This window comes from Leptinotarsa decemlineata, unplaced genomic scaffold (genome assembly GCF_025532065.1).
Source record: "Leptinotarsa decemlineata unplaced genomic scaffold, Ldec_3_MD MMD2_tig00002159_RagTag_RagTag, whole genome shotgun sequence".
NCBI classification, from domain to species: domain Eukaryota; kingdom Metazoa; phylum Arthropoda; class Insecta; order Coleoptera; family Chrysomelidae; genus Leptinotarsa; species Leptinotarsa decemlineata.
This window is the reverse complement of record NW_027412574.1, coordinates 7,274,200-7,290,399: the sequence shown is the minus strand read 5'-3', so window position 1 is coordinate 7,290,399 and position 16,200 is coordinate 7,274,200. Positions and strand designations below refer to the sequence as shown.

At 32.0% G+C, this 16,200-nt stretch overlaps 1 protein-coding gene across 3 annotated transcripts in view; it reads right to left on the bottom strand.

The window, feature by feature from the left end:
• Positions 1 to 14,680, bottom strand: part of LOC111502001 (Leucine-rich pentatricopeptide repeat containing 2) — a 53,973-nt gene extending 39,293 nt beyond the window's left edge. Inside the window, exons 1-5 of one of the 3 annotated variants that reach the window (XM_023155945.2) lie at positions 14,561 to 14,680; positions 14,245 to 14,506; positions 14,071 to 14,177; positions 7,071 to 7,449; positions 6,781 to 7,003 (exon numbers count right to left, since the gene is read on the bottom strand). In XM_023155945.2, the coding sequence (XP_023011713.2) occupies positions 6,781 to 7,003; positions 7,071 to 7,449; positions 14,071 to 14,177; positions 14,245 to 14,354 (819 nt within the window). In that variant the 5' untranslated portion in view covers positions 14,355 to 14,506; positions 14,561 to 14,680. Of the gene's footprint in view, positions 1 to 6,780; positions 7,004 to 7,070; positions 7,450 to 14,070; positions 14,178 to 14,244 lie in introns of all 3 variants that reach the window. The other 2 variants (XM_074177182.1, XM_023155944.2) reach the window with 2 other exon arrangements.
• Between the last annotated feature and the right edge of the window lie 1,520 nt (positions 14,681 to 16,200).

Below are 16,200 nucleotides of genomic sequence, written 5' to 3'. Positions count from 1 at the left end.
AATGATCGGGTAATGAATTTATTGAGAAATGAATAGTGAATATCCAGAATGTCTACAGTTTCAATAAATTCTATATAAAAATCCGCAGCAGCACTACGGATTTCCGATATATAATTTAGTTCAAGAATTAGGTAAAAATCGCACTAAGTATGTTTTCTATGACGAAACGAAATTCTGAGTGACTAGCATAAGGTAAGATATAATTTGTGAAATAGATATTAGTAATAAGTTTCAATTCTCTTTTTCTTAGCAATAGTTTTTTCGAAAACTCCCTTTCAGTTTTTGGAGGTATGATGTTGTTCAGGTTGAACATAATGAAGTGGAGATTAAACCAATGTTTTTTTATTATGTTGACTGTTCATGACGATGAATACGTCATATCATCATCGATTATAACCTGCAGCAGACATTTCAATCAAAATAAAAAAGACTTGGAATATTTCAGCACAGAAAAAATTTGATCAGGTTGAATAAACATTTATTTGAATGGAGTATTATTCTTCAATTTGAGAACTGCTGACAAAAATTGTTCGGTAAACTAATAAACACGTAGTATGAAAAAATAACATAATTTCTAATGAAATGAAACTACAACATAGGTAAAAAAATATCAAATGAAAATTATTAATATTATTTCTTTTTTCTGTAACAACAGTAAACGTATTCTTTGATTGCAGCCCAGTTTCTATTTTTTAATAATGATGAATATTTCTTTTCCTTATATTTTAGATACAAACAAGAACTAATTCAATTCTAGCACTTCTTTTTTTTTCGGAGCAAAAAACTTTTTGAATATATTTCGTTTTGCTCCTTAGACCAAGTTTGTTTTTGAGAAGGTTTTATTGTTTTCAAAACTGTGCGTGTCTGATGATCTGAAATGAGATCAGTGTGTTGAAAAACTCTATCAAGATATCAAACGGGTTGAAAATGGATCCAAAAATGAATGATAAAAATAAAAAATGGAAGGACGATACTGAAAAGTGATTTGACTCATTTTCAACCTATACTCACAGATACGGATGATTCCAAAACAGCTCAAAATATAAATAATTGATTGCATATAGGGAATTTTTTCCAAAAGGAGCCACGTTCAATATCTCCATAAATAAGACAGTAATGTAAATTTCCCAAAACACCTAATTTTTGTGAAATAATATAAGGTATCGCTAAGATGCGTACACACTCCTCTTCAAAATATCAAACAAAATAACCCCATATATGCCATCTATTGGATAAGTGATTTTATCAGGAATTCAACGATGATTTTTCAGGGTTGATTTCTAATTTACTGTGAAGAAGGACCTTGAAGTATAAGTTAACAACTTTTTAGATTAATCGATACAATCTCTCACAAAAACGTATACAACAATTATTTCTATTGTTAAGTTCCTAACAGAAAACAACTTTTGTCGCGTTGAATTATATCTGTCGGATTTTTGGCAAAGTTTCTCACACAAAACACTTCAAAATACTTTCTAAAATTCACAGCCAAAAATGTTCCACTAAACAGTTTAATAAAAACGCGACACGTGTTTCGCCATACAATGGCTTCTTCGGGCGTATCTTTATCTACTATATTTTACAAATTTAATGCTTGGTATACCTAATTTTAAAATTTAAAGTACCTACATTTCAAGTACTTGAGTTTGTAATGGATTAAATGACCTGAGCTTATTTTTCAGTCCCCACATTTGAAAAATATTCAGTAACGGTTATTCAATTCTAATTGATCATTTAGTTAGTTACCCGAATTCTTGAATCTATTGATTGCTTGACATTTTAGAAGATTGAATTTCAAACTCTTCTCTTCTAAATATAACATGTCATATTCATGACTGAACTCATGTACTTCTGCTAAAAGGTGGTTTGCAAATGTGAAATTGGTCTTTCTATTCACAAAATTACATCTAAGCTTTTAATTCTTTGGAAAATAATCTCCCTGTTTGGCCATTATACAGTTTTGGGCAAGAGCCACAACTCAGCTGATATACTCCTGATCTATCCGATACCGAAGTTTTGTCTTTATTGTTTTTAATAAATGCACTTACACTATTATTCGGACTATTACTATTTCTGTGAGCTAAGTTTACGCAGTCTTTCTTCAAAAAAATATTATTGGTTGGTTCAGCCAAAAATGACAATGTCTCATAACTGACGTTATCGCATCTTGAATTTGGGTAGCAAGTCCATGGCTTGCTTTTGTAGTTTTTGTTTGATTTGTTTGATCAAACTCAGCTCTCTCTGGAAATTATTCAATAGTCTATGAAGAATATTATTGAATGCAGCAACTTTATGCTGGTAAGAGTGCATAGAGGAATTATGTATGATAATGTCCGTGTAAGATGGTTTGTGGAAAATTGCCAATTCATGTTCATTGCTATTTTTTGTAATGGTTGAGTTAAGGTAATTTAATGAATTATTTACCTTCCTCTCAGTGGTAAATTTTATTGACGGGTGGATGGAATTGACATAATATTCAACGAACTTGCCTACTTGCTTTTCTGTAATGATTTCATTATTCACTAGTGATAAATAGATATCGTAATGCTTGAAGAAATACATGCATAATGAATATTTAATACAACAGTCCTGAACAAACTGTAACGTCTATTTGATAAAAAAAAATTGATGAGCTTCCGTGAAGTATCATATTTATTCTAATACTTGCTACTTTCTACACACATTCACATCAAATCGATATACCAAATTTGGAACATCCATTCGAACTAAAAATGAAAACACAGGAAAATAATATTTCATTTGAGTTAAGAATTGGAAAACAGTGAATTACTTAAAATTAAGTAGATTCTTTGATATTTATTTGTAATCGTCATATACCTATATATTCTCTAATTATTCTCTAAGTATACCAAAATATTGGCAAGCCAATTAACAAAATAGCATTAGGATCATTGCAAAGATCGTAACGGTTCTCAAAGAGTTTCGCGCCAAAATAGTTAACGCGTGTCAAACAATTGCAGATTTCGTAGGAATACTGAAACTTTAATGAAATGAATAAAAACACTTTTGTCTAATTACCTATATTTGATTTTATTCATATGACCGTTTTCGGGTTTGACCCCATTACCAAGTATTACCTTACCTATAAATTTCGTCGCCGCTGATATATACCATTATTTTTTGAAGAGAAATTTTGATGATCATAATATCCTCCATTTCATAAATTTATTATCGGATGAAAAGTGCAATTTTCTATACTTCACTGAATTTGACTTCGATACTAAATTTTCCCATTTTCATGATGTTTTTCTTCAAGCTTTTGATATATCCTTTCCTAAACAGTTTCAAAAAATTAAACAAAATCAAAATTCAAGTAGACACAAACCATGGATTACTAAGGATATCGTTGAAGAAGATATATTACTCAGAGATATTTATAATTTGAACAAGAGCCAAACCAATGTACATTTATTGGGTCAATATAAGCAACTCTTAAAAAATCATAGACAAAAAATTGTGCTCTCAAAAAGTCAATACTTTAATGATCAATTCCTCAAGGCTCAACATAAATCTGAAGCTGCCTGGTCTATCATCAGGAAAAATACTATTATAAACGATTCATCTAAGACATTGGCGATGGTGTACTTGTTGACGATGGTCCCGGTATATCTCAAGCACTTAGTAGTTATTTTGTCGATTCAGTGAAGTCATTAGTAAAAAATACTGCACCTGGTGGCATTGAAAATCGTTGTGTAAAAACTGAGAGTCTTTTCCTCTATCCAATAGATGAAACTGAACTCGTGGAAACAATTAAATTCGCATGTTCGAAAAATTCCAGTGGGGTTGATGAATTGCCAGGCAATGTTTTAATGAAGGCTGCTTTGAAAATAATGGAACCTCTGATTTATCTAATCGATTTATCTTTCTCTGAAGGTATTTTTCCTTCCCGACTTAAGCAAGCAATGGTCGTCCCAGTCTATAAAAAAAGCGATAAACATGTAATGTCGAACTACAGAGGTATTGCTTTACTATCTCCATTTTCGAAAATATTTGAAGAATCATATCAAAACTTGTGTCCTTTTTAAATAAATACAATATCGTATCTGACAACCAATATGGGTTTCAAGTGGGCTTGTCAACCCAGGATGCCATCCTTTCTCTACATAATCATGTACTATCAAACTTCGACAACGATGAAAAATCACTTAGTGTTTTTTTCGACTTGACACGAGCGTTTGATATCAGTCATCATGGTCTTCTTCTTGATGAACTGTTTGGCATGGGCGTTCGTGGTCCAAGTCTGAAATGGATTGAAACCTATTCAACTGGTCGTACACAGGTTGTTAAAGTTAGGTTTCAGACTGGGTCATTTTTCTCTGAATTTCGAAACGTTGTTACAGGTGTGCCCCAAGGTAGTGTTTTGGGGCCTACACTATTTATTTTATTTGTTAATGACCTTTCAAAAATTAATCATCCACAGTGCTCTATACAATTTGCTGATGACACATCTTTTACTGTCAGTGGTTCGGAATGTGAAACATTGTCAGTAAGAGCAAATGATGATGTATTCAACATGCAAAATTATTGTTCTAAGAATGGCTTGATTATAAATAATCTTAAAACCAACACCATTTTCTGTACAATTCAGGAAACTGATTGTAGTGTATTGGTTAGGTCTGAGATTAAAAATATTGAACAGATGAACTATAAAAAATTTTTAGGAGTTTTTATTGATTCCCAACTCAATTGGAATCATCATGTTGTTTTCATACTGAAGAAATTAGCGACACATTGTTTTGTAATATGGAATCTGCGTAATTTTGTGTCTATTGAAATTCTTAAAAGTTACTATTATGCATATATTTACTCTGCCCTCAATTACTGTATTATTTGTTTTGGCAACTGCAATAGAATCAGTGTCTTATTAATTTTCCAGAAAAAAAATATTGGAACAATTTGTTTTAAAAAAAACTCGATTCCTGTAAACCACTATTTGCAAAGTTGAATATATTAACTGTTACTTGCATGTATATTTTTAATTGCGTAATCTACGTTAAATCAAATTGCTCCAAGTTTTAGAACAGAGATGATACATGTATTCTTTCGGGCTTCACCCTGAGAAAAAACTATAACATTTTAATTCCTAGTCATAAGTTAGCCAAGGTGACTAATGGACCTCATATCATGTCAAAAAAACTGTACAACAAGCTCCCAATATCCATTAAAAAATAACTAGTGTAAAGCTCTCTAAACAAAAAGTTCGGAAAGTATTATGTGAAAAGGTATTTTATTCGCTTGATGAATTTTTTCAGTCTGATTTGGAATTTTAAATTTCAATTTTTGTACCCCTTTTATGGTCTGAATGTTATGTAATATATCATATAATTATGTTGTTTTATGATTGTGACCTCATTGTAATTGTACTGAGTTATGTGACTTTTTCCATGCCGTCCCTAGATCTACGGAAATGAAGATTTTTGATTTGATTTGAAGTATTGAAAAAATACTTAATAATGCGGGGTCAAACCCGAAACTGGTCGTATACATAAAATCAACTAGTGGTACTTAGACAAAAGTGTTTTTATTCATTTCATTAAAGTGATCATGAATTACCACAAAATAAACAAGTAATCAATCATACATAATACAGAAACTATATGAAACATAAATAGTCAATAGTATCTTTTTCTTTTCCTAATATATTTTTTCCGGTAAACTAACACATAGTTTACCTCTGAAAACTGGATTTGCCAGGATTTTAAAAACACTTGATACCCTCACGATGAAATCCAATGATACACTGAAATGGATCGCGTTCCTGGTCAGCCCTTCGATGTGGCAGCATTGTAGGGCTGACCAAGATGCTCTTCATATAGCGATTTGTATAACTATGGGCTGACCAACAGCATGGGGCTGACAAAGGTTTAAAGGATATGTAAAATTTTTATTTTCAGAAAAAATCTACCCCTCTGATGGGCCTATTAATAAAATCATACCACTGAAGAGTATTCCGAAAAGTATATACCTAAATATATTCGGGAAGTGCTGGGTGGACCAACGCCCCTTTCATATACCGGGCTCACCAATATGCAATGAACAAATATATATATATATATATATATATATATATATATATATATATATATATATATATATTCCATTCCACAGAATGGAATTTATTGGCTACATGACCGATTTTTGATAGGGCGGGACGTTTTGTTTGATACGGAGCAAAAAAGAATTTTTACAATAACAATTCATTACCAAAAATTACATGCAAAGTTTCTTAATCTACAACAACTGTTGAAAATGACTACCCCCGCTCAACAACACCAGGATCGTATCTAATTGAGTTACACCCAGCAAGTTGAATGTCTGCAGCCGTTTGTCGTAATCGGAACGTTGTAAATAGGTTTAAATCAGTTTTTCGTTAATCAGCTGTCGCATCCCTAAGAACGACAACCCTCAGAAGTCGAAACTTGTGCGAGCTAAGGATTAACGAGGTCTTACCTTTTAACGTGTGATTCCGGACACGGGAATTGTTAGATTTTTTTATTACTTGGTAGGTCCAGTGTAGTATGCTATACATTTATTTCCGCTACATTAATAATTTTAAAATTACCAAAATTGTTGTCGAAATTCTTTTTTGCCCCGTATCTTAGAAACAAAGTGCCTCATCAAAAATCATCATAGTTCAAAATATCCTTAGAATAGTCCAAGGAATAGTCCCTTAATTTTTTGCCGCATGTTTATTAAACACCCTGTATATTGTGTATTATAATACGAATATATAACAGACTTGTTCACTGGCGTTTTTACCTCTTGCAACCAAGATATTTCTCCATTTAATCCTAATTCTTGCAAAATATTCAACAACTGTTTTTCGTCCAATTTCAAAGGATAATAATTTAAGAATTTCTTAAAATCGTCGTGATTTTTTCTCCTTAAAAGTCCTTTCAAAATCGCAAGTTTCGTGTTGTTTGTTTCAGGAATCTGAGCAGTTCTCATTGTGAGTAGAACGGACTCGGCTGCTTTCAAACCTCTAAAAAAGTCATATTAAATAGTACAATTTTCATCAACCATCAGCCTTAGAAATAAAAATTAATTACCCCTTCAGTGTGTGTCCTAGAAGCAAGCTGGCAAATACATCTTCATCAACAGAATAGCCTTCATATTTAATTTCTTCCAAAATGGAAAAGGCTTCTTCAATTGCACCACTGTCGCAAACATTTTCTAGAAGAAGTTTATGAATTTTTTCATCAGGTTTGTGTTTCAGGTTCGACAAAAATTCTCTCCAATTCAATAAAATACCATTTTCTGTACATGTCTTTATGTATGAGTAATATACTTTCAAATCCACTTTGTCCTGTTCTAAAATATTGTCATAAATTGTTTGACAGAGTTCATTGCGTGATTTACGGGAAGAATTGATGGCAGAGCTTCCGCAATACCGAAGTAGAATTTTTCCATCATCGTTGCTGATAGTTTCTAGAAAATAAATTCATCTTTTCTTAAAATGAACGTGGAAAGTATTGTGAAATGTAGGTGGATGCTGAAGCGAAAATAAGAAAACATTCTACATCTTTAATCGTTTTATTAAAAATTCTTACGAATATACACATACTCTGATTCTTTATATGCAAAAAATTCCAAGAATTCTACCTTGTAGTGATAACAAATTTTTCCAAAGAGTTTAAATTGTTTTTGTTGATATTTGCTTTACTATCATTGAATGATATGTTTTATATATTCAATCAATAAAAGATTTGAATTAAAAAAAAATTCCAAAGCATTTTCTAAAGTCCATAAATTTCATATATGGATCACTCCAATGACGCTTCAAATGAAGAGATTCCTATGTTGTTTCTAAAGTCAATACATTTCATATATTGATCACTCCAATGACACTTGCTTCATATGAAGAGATGGGGACGTAATGACATTACTTAAAATACTCTGCCACAACAGCTGTCGGTATATACCTTATATACGGATGTATCATTTTACTACTGAAAATTAATACATATAGATAATAGCATACTGACTTACACGACATAATAAAGTCACTGTGGCATTCAAAAAGTATCTATTGTGGGAAATCATGCTTTTTTTACCGCAGTAATCATTTATACTGTATGAGCATATATCCTGCATAACTACTATCACTTTAAGCCTGCATTTACCCATTGGTGAGCTTTGTATATTATTTGTTAACTGATTGAAGTGTATAATTCCTACCACCTTAGTTTTGCTGATTCTATGAAGAAACTGGATTATATGATCCTTTCCTCTAGTATTATGAGTATGGTTCACGGTGTGTTTCGGAAAATTATGTTTCATCAGATATGCAACCAGTCTTCAAAATGCAAGCAACTCAGACAAGGTAGATGTTTGCAATGGGATTTCACATACTTCTATCCTTGGCTCTACTTTACTTCTATTGTGGAATTAGCCGCGGTGGTAGTACGCCCGACTCACGATCGGAAGATCGTGGGTTCGATTCCCGCCTTGACCAGATATTTTTCTCGAGAGAATTTATCTGGTTGAAGCGGGAATGATTCTGCAACCGTGTTAGGAATCACACGTTAAAAGGTAAGACCTCGTTAGTCCTTAGCTCACACAAGTTTCTCAACTTCTGAGAGTTGTCGTTCGAATGGGGGCGACAGCTGATTAAAGGAAAAACAGAATTTGAACAGACAGACTTCACATTCACCATATTGCATGCAAATTTTTCAATATATCACATTCTCTCTTTGCCGATTTATGAGCCTAATTGTTGCTGGATAATAATTTATTATTATTATTCGTTGCTCAAAAATTAAAGAAGAAGAATATATTTATTTTAATAGGTAACCCTAATATACAATATTTTATAAAACATATTACTAACATTAAAGAAATTGAAAATAATTATAAAAAACATAAAATGTAGATATAGTTCAAAATTGAAAATAAAAATTTTTAGTTTGAAAAATAACATATGCTATTAAACATACATTGCAAAATAGGTGCAGCTCCAATACAATGATAAATAGAAGAAAACAACATGCAAATACTATATTTATTAATATTATTTTACCAAGTATTATTCTAGCTAGCATTATGGATGGATTTCAATAACTGTTTTTTAAAAATACTTAATGATGGACTAGATTTAATTATATTTGGTAATTTATTATATGCATCAAACTCTTTAAAAAATAAAGAATTCATGGCACTTCTACTATTTGTTCTGCAAAAATGCAAATAAGTATGATTTTTTGTGGCATATTTGTGCACATCTAAATTTAAACTAACAAATTCATAAAAATATGAAGGTGATAAGTTATTCAGAATTTAATATGTTAATGTCATAGTTAAGTAATAAAACCGTAAATAAACTGATAGCTACCGCAAAGTTTGTAACATGATCCCGATTTCAGTGAATCTATTCACTTTTAGAACAATTCGCACATCGCGATTTTGAAGTTTTTGTAATTGATGTTTGATTTAGATTAAACAAGAAAATAATAGAAGCACAATAATCAAAATGTGGTTGCATAATCGCATTGTATATAGTAATTTTAGACTGAGTGGATAAATTACCAAAAATTCTTGCAAAGAAATATAGTTCTCTAGATACTATATTTTTTTAGATATATAATTGAGATGATTGCCAAATAGTAATAAATTATCTAACTGAAATCCAAGCTACATTACACAATTTCATTGTTTTCATGTTATTGATTTATTTCATTTAAATTAATGTTCCATTTATATTTTGTCATAATCATTCCTTTAGTTTTCATTTTATTCAGTTTCAATTTATTTGCCATGAGGTACCTACTCATTTACATCCTTTAATGCTGCATTCATTTTATCAATAGCTTTATCTAAGCTTGTATCATAGCATGCTAAAAGTGTATCATCTGCAAATAAATTTACAAAATCAACATTTATAAACAAGTTTATGTCATTCAAGTATAAGATAAAAAGCAGAGGTCCTAAAACGATACCCTCCGGCACACCTATATGTATATCCAATTCCCGTGAGATATTATTTTGAACTCTGACTTTAGATGGGCTATACCTTTTTTCCTAATTTTTTACTTTGTAAACAACTGAATTTGCACCGTGTACAATGATTTAGTTGTTGGTATGCTCATTCTTTAAAGAGATTAAAACCTTAATTAAGATAAGAATATTGGACTTTATTAATAAATATATAGGTTTTGATAAATATCAGTATGGGTTGATCGGGAGTGGTAGCACTGAGTAATACTACAGATTTTGTTCACTATAAAACTTCTTAAATTTTGGTAGATTTTTATTGGAGATGATAGGTCAAGGAATACAGGAATAATCCTATCCAAATAGAATATCCAATATCATTGACGAGAAGGTTCCCAGACACCAGTGGATGATCAGAAGAGTAGATCAAACTCATTCAGGCAAAGATGGTGTGATAATCATTGATCAGATAAAAAAAGGAATCTATATAAAACCCGCCGGCAAATTAGGCGTCATTCCTGTCAGCAATTAATAGATTTGCTGCTTCGTCTCTGGTTGGGGTAGAGTTTGGTTCTAATTATGCAATTGCAACTCAAGCAATTGCTTAAGTGATTCTCCTGATGTTTAGTGCAGCTTTTCATACAAATTTCAATTTATTGTATATGTGAATGCCATCCAAATAATCAATTGAATTGAATTTTTATGCTGTAATTTAATTTTTTTCATAGCTTTTTAGCTATAGCAATTTAGCTTTCAAATACACACTTTGAGTATATGAATCACACGTTAAAAGGTAACACCTCGTTAATCCTTAGCTCGCACAAGTTTCGGCAGCTGGTTGACGGAAAAACAGATTTTAAATAGAAAACAGACAGATTTTAATATTTAAGTTAACATAATATTTCTCTATAGGATGTATGTTTCAATATCATAAATTGTTATGTTTTCCTCGTGGGTCTGACAATAATTGACCACACTGTATAATCAAACTCAATTTCATTTCAATTCAACATATGAACTCTTAACTGAACTTCGGACTAACACTCAAATGTATATCGCCTAATTAGCTCGATTTCCCTGAACTTCCCAAACTAGACTAGCCTCTCATATATATATATATATATATATATATATATATATATATATATATATATATATATATATATAAAATCTAGAAAGGTTAATGCAGTCAAGCTGCTGGAAAATAATTCCATGAAAATCAAAAAATAAATAGATAAGTACTCTTTGATCATTCCCATATTGATTTCAATTTAAGAGCCACCGGTATACAGCTGTTTCAGCCTATTGGGCATCGTCAGTACCGGGCAGGCGGTCCTCGATTGAAGACAAAATGAGAAAAAACCAAGAAAGTACTTGATAAAAATAGCTGCGTAAACGCAAGCGAAACATAAGTGGAACCACCTATTGGTGTGACACCCAAGTCAACTTGCCAAGTTTTTATGTCAGTGTTGGTGGTTTGACCAATCAACCGACAACTGCGGTAGCAGAAATTTGGGAAGCTAACCTGAAATGCCATCGGAAAACGAATCCACATGTTTCTAGAAATGATATGAAATCTAGAAAGGTTAATGCAGTCAAGCTGCTGGAAAATAATTCCATGAAAATCAAAAAATAAATAGATAAGTACTCTTTGATCATTCCCATATTGATTTCAATTTAAGAGCCACCGGTATACAGCTGTTTCAGCCTATTGGGCATCGTCAGTACCGGGCAGGCGGTCCTCGATTGAAGACAAAATGAGAAAAAACCAAGAAAGTACTTGATAAAAATAGCTGCGTAAACGCAAACGAAACATAAGTGGAACCACCTATTGGTGTGATGGCATTTCAGGTTAGCTTCCCAAATTTCTGCTACCGCAGTTGTCGGTTGATTGGTCAAACCACCAACACTGACATAAAAACTTGGCAAGTTGACTTGGGTGTCACATCAATAGGTGGTTCCACTTATGTTTCGCTTGCGTTTACGCAGCTATTCTTATCAAGTACTTTCTTGGTTTTTTCTCATTTTGTCTTCAATCGAGGACCGCCTGCCCGGTACTGACGATGCCCAATAGGCTGAAACAGCTGTATACCGGTGGCTCTTAAATTTAAATCAATATGGGAATGATCAAAGAGTACTCATCTATTTATTTTTATATATATATATATATATATATATATATATATATATATATATATATATACATATATATATATATATTGGAATTCTTCGGAATCCGAGGGAATTATTCTCGATGCAACGCGACACCTAGAAGGTTCGACGAAGACAAGCGCGCGCCGGCTTTATTTTTTTTGAGGGGATAATTTACAACAGAATGATTGGATTACAAATTAAATAGGAAAAAGTGATTTTCGTGTAATTCAAAGTTTCCCTTTTCAATTTATATCTAATCATTATGATTTAATCATTTGTTTTAAATACAATTATATTTGAAAATAATCCACTAAACATCTATTGTAATCACTCGTTAACAATTGAGTGAATGGATATTCAAGTAGTTGTTTGGCTTTATTGCATTTCAGAAGGTCAATTTTGAAAGAGTTGATCATTCATCTTTTTGATACATACCTTTTAGTCACAGTCACCCAGGCACAGATACCTCATAATTTTTTTTAATAATTTGTTCTACTCATAACATATGAACATTTAAACTCCTTCTTAATTGATAATAAACTGGATGAAGATTACTTAATAATAACACCTTCCATTATTTTAAAGCACTCAAAATATTGTAAAAAAAGTGGCGGATTCGAATTGCTGCTTTTGTTTGATAAATATGACACTGTTAATTTACATAGAGCCAATGGTTCAACAGCGGAAACTCACAATTAATTTCAATAATACTCATTACATTATATTTGCAACTTACCCAAAATAATAATCTAAATAGAAATACACAAAAATATCATAGATGCATTGAATTTCAGTTATGGAAGGATCAAACCTGAAATGGGATATACATATTAATTTGTTTTTACTATACTATAATTTTACCATTAATTATACCCCAAGAATTGTTTTCACAGAATATCATAAAAAAAATTAGACTCGCAAAAACATACTTTCTCAATCCTTAAATTAAAATATACCTAATATTAGGTAGTGATGGGATAATTAGAATTAAAAATAATCGGTCATTTGATTATTGCAATCACTCGAGATATCTCGAGATGTCAAATGGAATCATTCGAATGATTCAGATCAGTCGAATGTTGAATGTATCATATCAAATTAGTAGTGAGTGAAATAGTCGAAAACAGTATTAAAGGCTTGCGCCGCTACGCACCAGTGCAGTGCCGGTCTATATACCGACACTTGTTTGTAGGATGTGGTGAAATACAGGTTTGGGCTGAGAATGTTCAGAAATTTGTTGACGATAAACTTTGAATAATTACAAGTACAAACTTCATTGAAATTTAATGGTGGCTTGTTGAAAATATATTGAAAACATAAACAAAAAATGAAAGTCCTCACAAAAATGAAAATAAATTTGATGTTGGTTTAAATTGGTAGTGTTACCAAAAAATTTGCAAATTCGACACTAAACTTGACCATTTTCTATTTTGTCGAAATTTTCCCAACCAATAGATTTCTTAGCTCCAGACCGCATTGTTCAATATCAAAACAGTAATAATAACGGAATGAAGGTATTAACTTCACAATAAGTAAGAGTAGGAAAAATAATAGAATATATGTTTGTATTCTTAGTGCGACAAATTCAAACAATCCTTACTCATAAAATAATACAGTTCATTCCGAATTTGGCCATTAATGTGGGCGTTTCACATGGCACATGACCTCATGAGCATCGAGTGATTGCTTGCTTATTGCTCGCATCGCCGGATCTCGAATTAAATCGGTGAGTGACGAGAGACATAGTGTATCCGAGTAATTTCATTCGAATTATATTTCGATTTTTGAGATCACTCGAGTACTCATCATTCGACTCTCTGAATTATTCGATTATGCACATCACTAACATTATGTTGAAATCAACTACCAACCTACCAAATGGAAATTATCAAAAATATGTATTTACAAATAATATGAAAACCCCTTTTTTCCAAACAACAAAGAATAAAAAAAATCTCAACTTACTGAAATCTAGTGAATTGATACTTTCTCTGAACAACTTCCAATTAACCTTTTTTTTATCATCTAGAAACTCTAGTTCAGTTGAAACATTCAAGGTCCTTCTTGGTTCACTGAGGGATAAATACTAGAGTTTAGAACAATCTTGAAAATACTAAATATGCACTTAAAAAAACTTACAGTGCATTAAAGCCCCAAGAGCTACTGTTAACAACGGAGTACATTTTATATACTCTACCAAGTAGGGATCCATTTTTTGGGATGTATCTGAATCTGAAACAGTTCTGCATTCCTGTTCTCAAAATTCAAATTACTTACAAATTGTTTACTAGGTATTTGTTAGTATTAAACCAACCAGTAATGTAAACATGAATGGTTTGAAGGGAAATATCTCTTACTGCAAAAATTAGACCAAAAAGCTTATTGAATCATCTACAGACATCTGAAATCCAATTAAACTTCAAACAAATTTTAAACTTTAAAAAATTGGTCGTACATATTTCAGGTTATATATTACATCTGAAACATCTTTTCTGCTTCTTATTTCATATTCACATTAATTGGTTTTCGGTTTTGGACCCGAGCACAGAATATCGGAATTCTGTGACGCGAGCGAGCAGTATTGTTATATTTATTTGTTCATCTCTTATTACTTTTCCTTGTAATTTGTTGATAATATGACCCTGTAGATAACAAAAGAAAATGTTTTGGATAGTTACTGATAATTTGTCAAAGAAAAACTCAATAAAATCTTATCCCGACTAAAAGTAGGATTTATTGGGCATTTTTAAATTTGATAATTATCAAGGAAACAAAATTTGGTGACCCCGACGTGACCACGATATGGAGAAAGGTACATTCAAGCGGAAAAGTGCAGGTCTGAATCAAAGTCTGTCATGGGACTACGTATGGCCAAACGGATTTGGAAGTCGTGAGAAACCAGAATTCAATCTAGACAAACTACCTGAAAAGTCGTTGAAGATAAATCTGGCGAGTCAACTTCCTTGATACATGAGGTTCACTCGAAGCAGTCTGTTCACTCGAGAGCCTCAAGGAATACCGGATTATCTCGACGAAGTAGTTTGGATTTGAAAAAGAAAAGAATACCTACCTCTAAAAATAGAAAGACCTAGACGAGAGCTACAAAGAAAATCCAGAGAGCTAGAACTGGAAGAACAACAACTAGAAGAAAAGCAGTTACGTTCAATCAGAAACAAGAAGCGAAAATATCAGGAGAGAATTAGTTCAAGAACAAGAACAAAGAAACACAGTATCTCAATGGGTAGATTACACATCTGAACAATTTCATTATGATAGAAAAGAAAATCTGTCACGTACTGAGAAACTGAAAAACTCACTAACAACATACCCAAGGTCGAAGGACAATTTCTCGAAGAGAAATCAGGAAATATCACATCACAAGATATACAACAGCTTTACGAAACTGTTGCAAATGTTCTCGGAACGTTTTCTCTCCCAGCTTCAACAACTCAAAACCCAACGTCACATGAAGTATTGAATCCGGATAAATTTCACATGAGAAAAATATTAGAAAAGGATTTTCCACAGTTTGATGGCAGTCCCAGCAATGAAGAGATCATGCTGAAGCTGCAGGGATTTCTAATAGGGGAAGCAAAGAAAACAGTTGCAGGAATGATGTAAACTGCCTATAACGTACACCTTGTGATTGAAACTTTAGAGAAAGGGTTCGGAAGACCTGAATACATCATATATACTTCGATAAACAAAATCAGTATCCTTCCTTCCACAAGAGAAAATAACTTTGAAAACTGACAAAAATTTCCGGATTAAATGAAATTATCCTGGGGTGAAAAGGTGGAAATGAGAAAGGGTGATATCAATTTAGAAGATTTCTCTTTGTGGTTGAACGAGAAAGCAAAAGCTTTGCGGGTAATGTTAGTACCCCACGAAATGAAACATTCTCACAGAAATTCACAATTGAAATAAAGAGAAATGAAAGAGTATGCAATAACTCACACCCAAAACACTCGTTATTGGTTATTGGTTATTGTGACAAAATACACAAAAAAGCATTTGTCCATAGATGAATTATGTTGACCTGTATTAAAGATGGAAAACGGTAATCGAAAAAAAAAAAACTATGTTTAAGCTGCC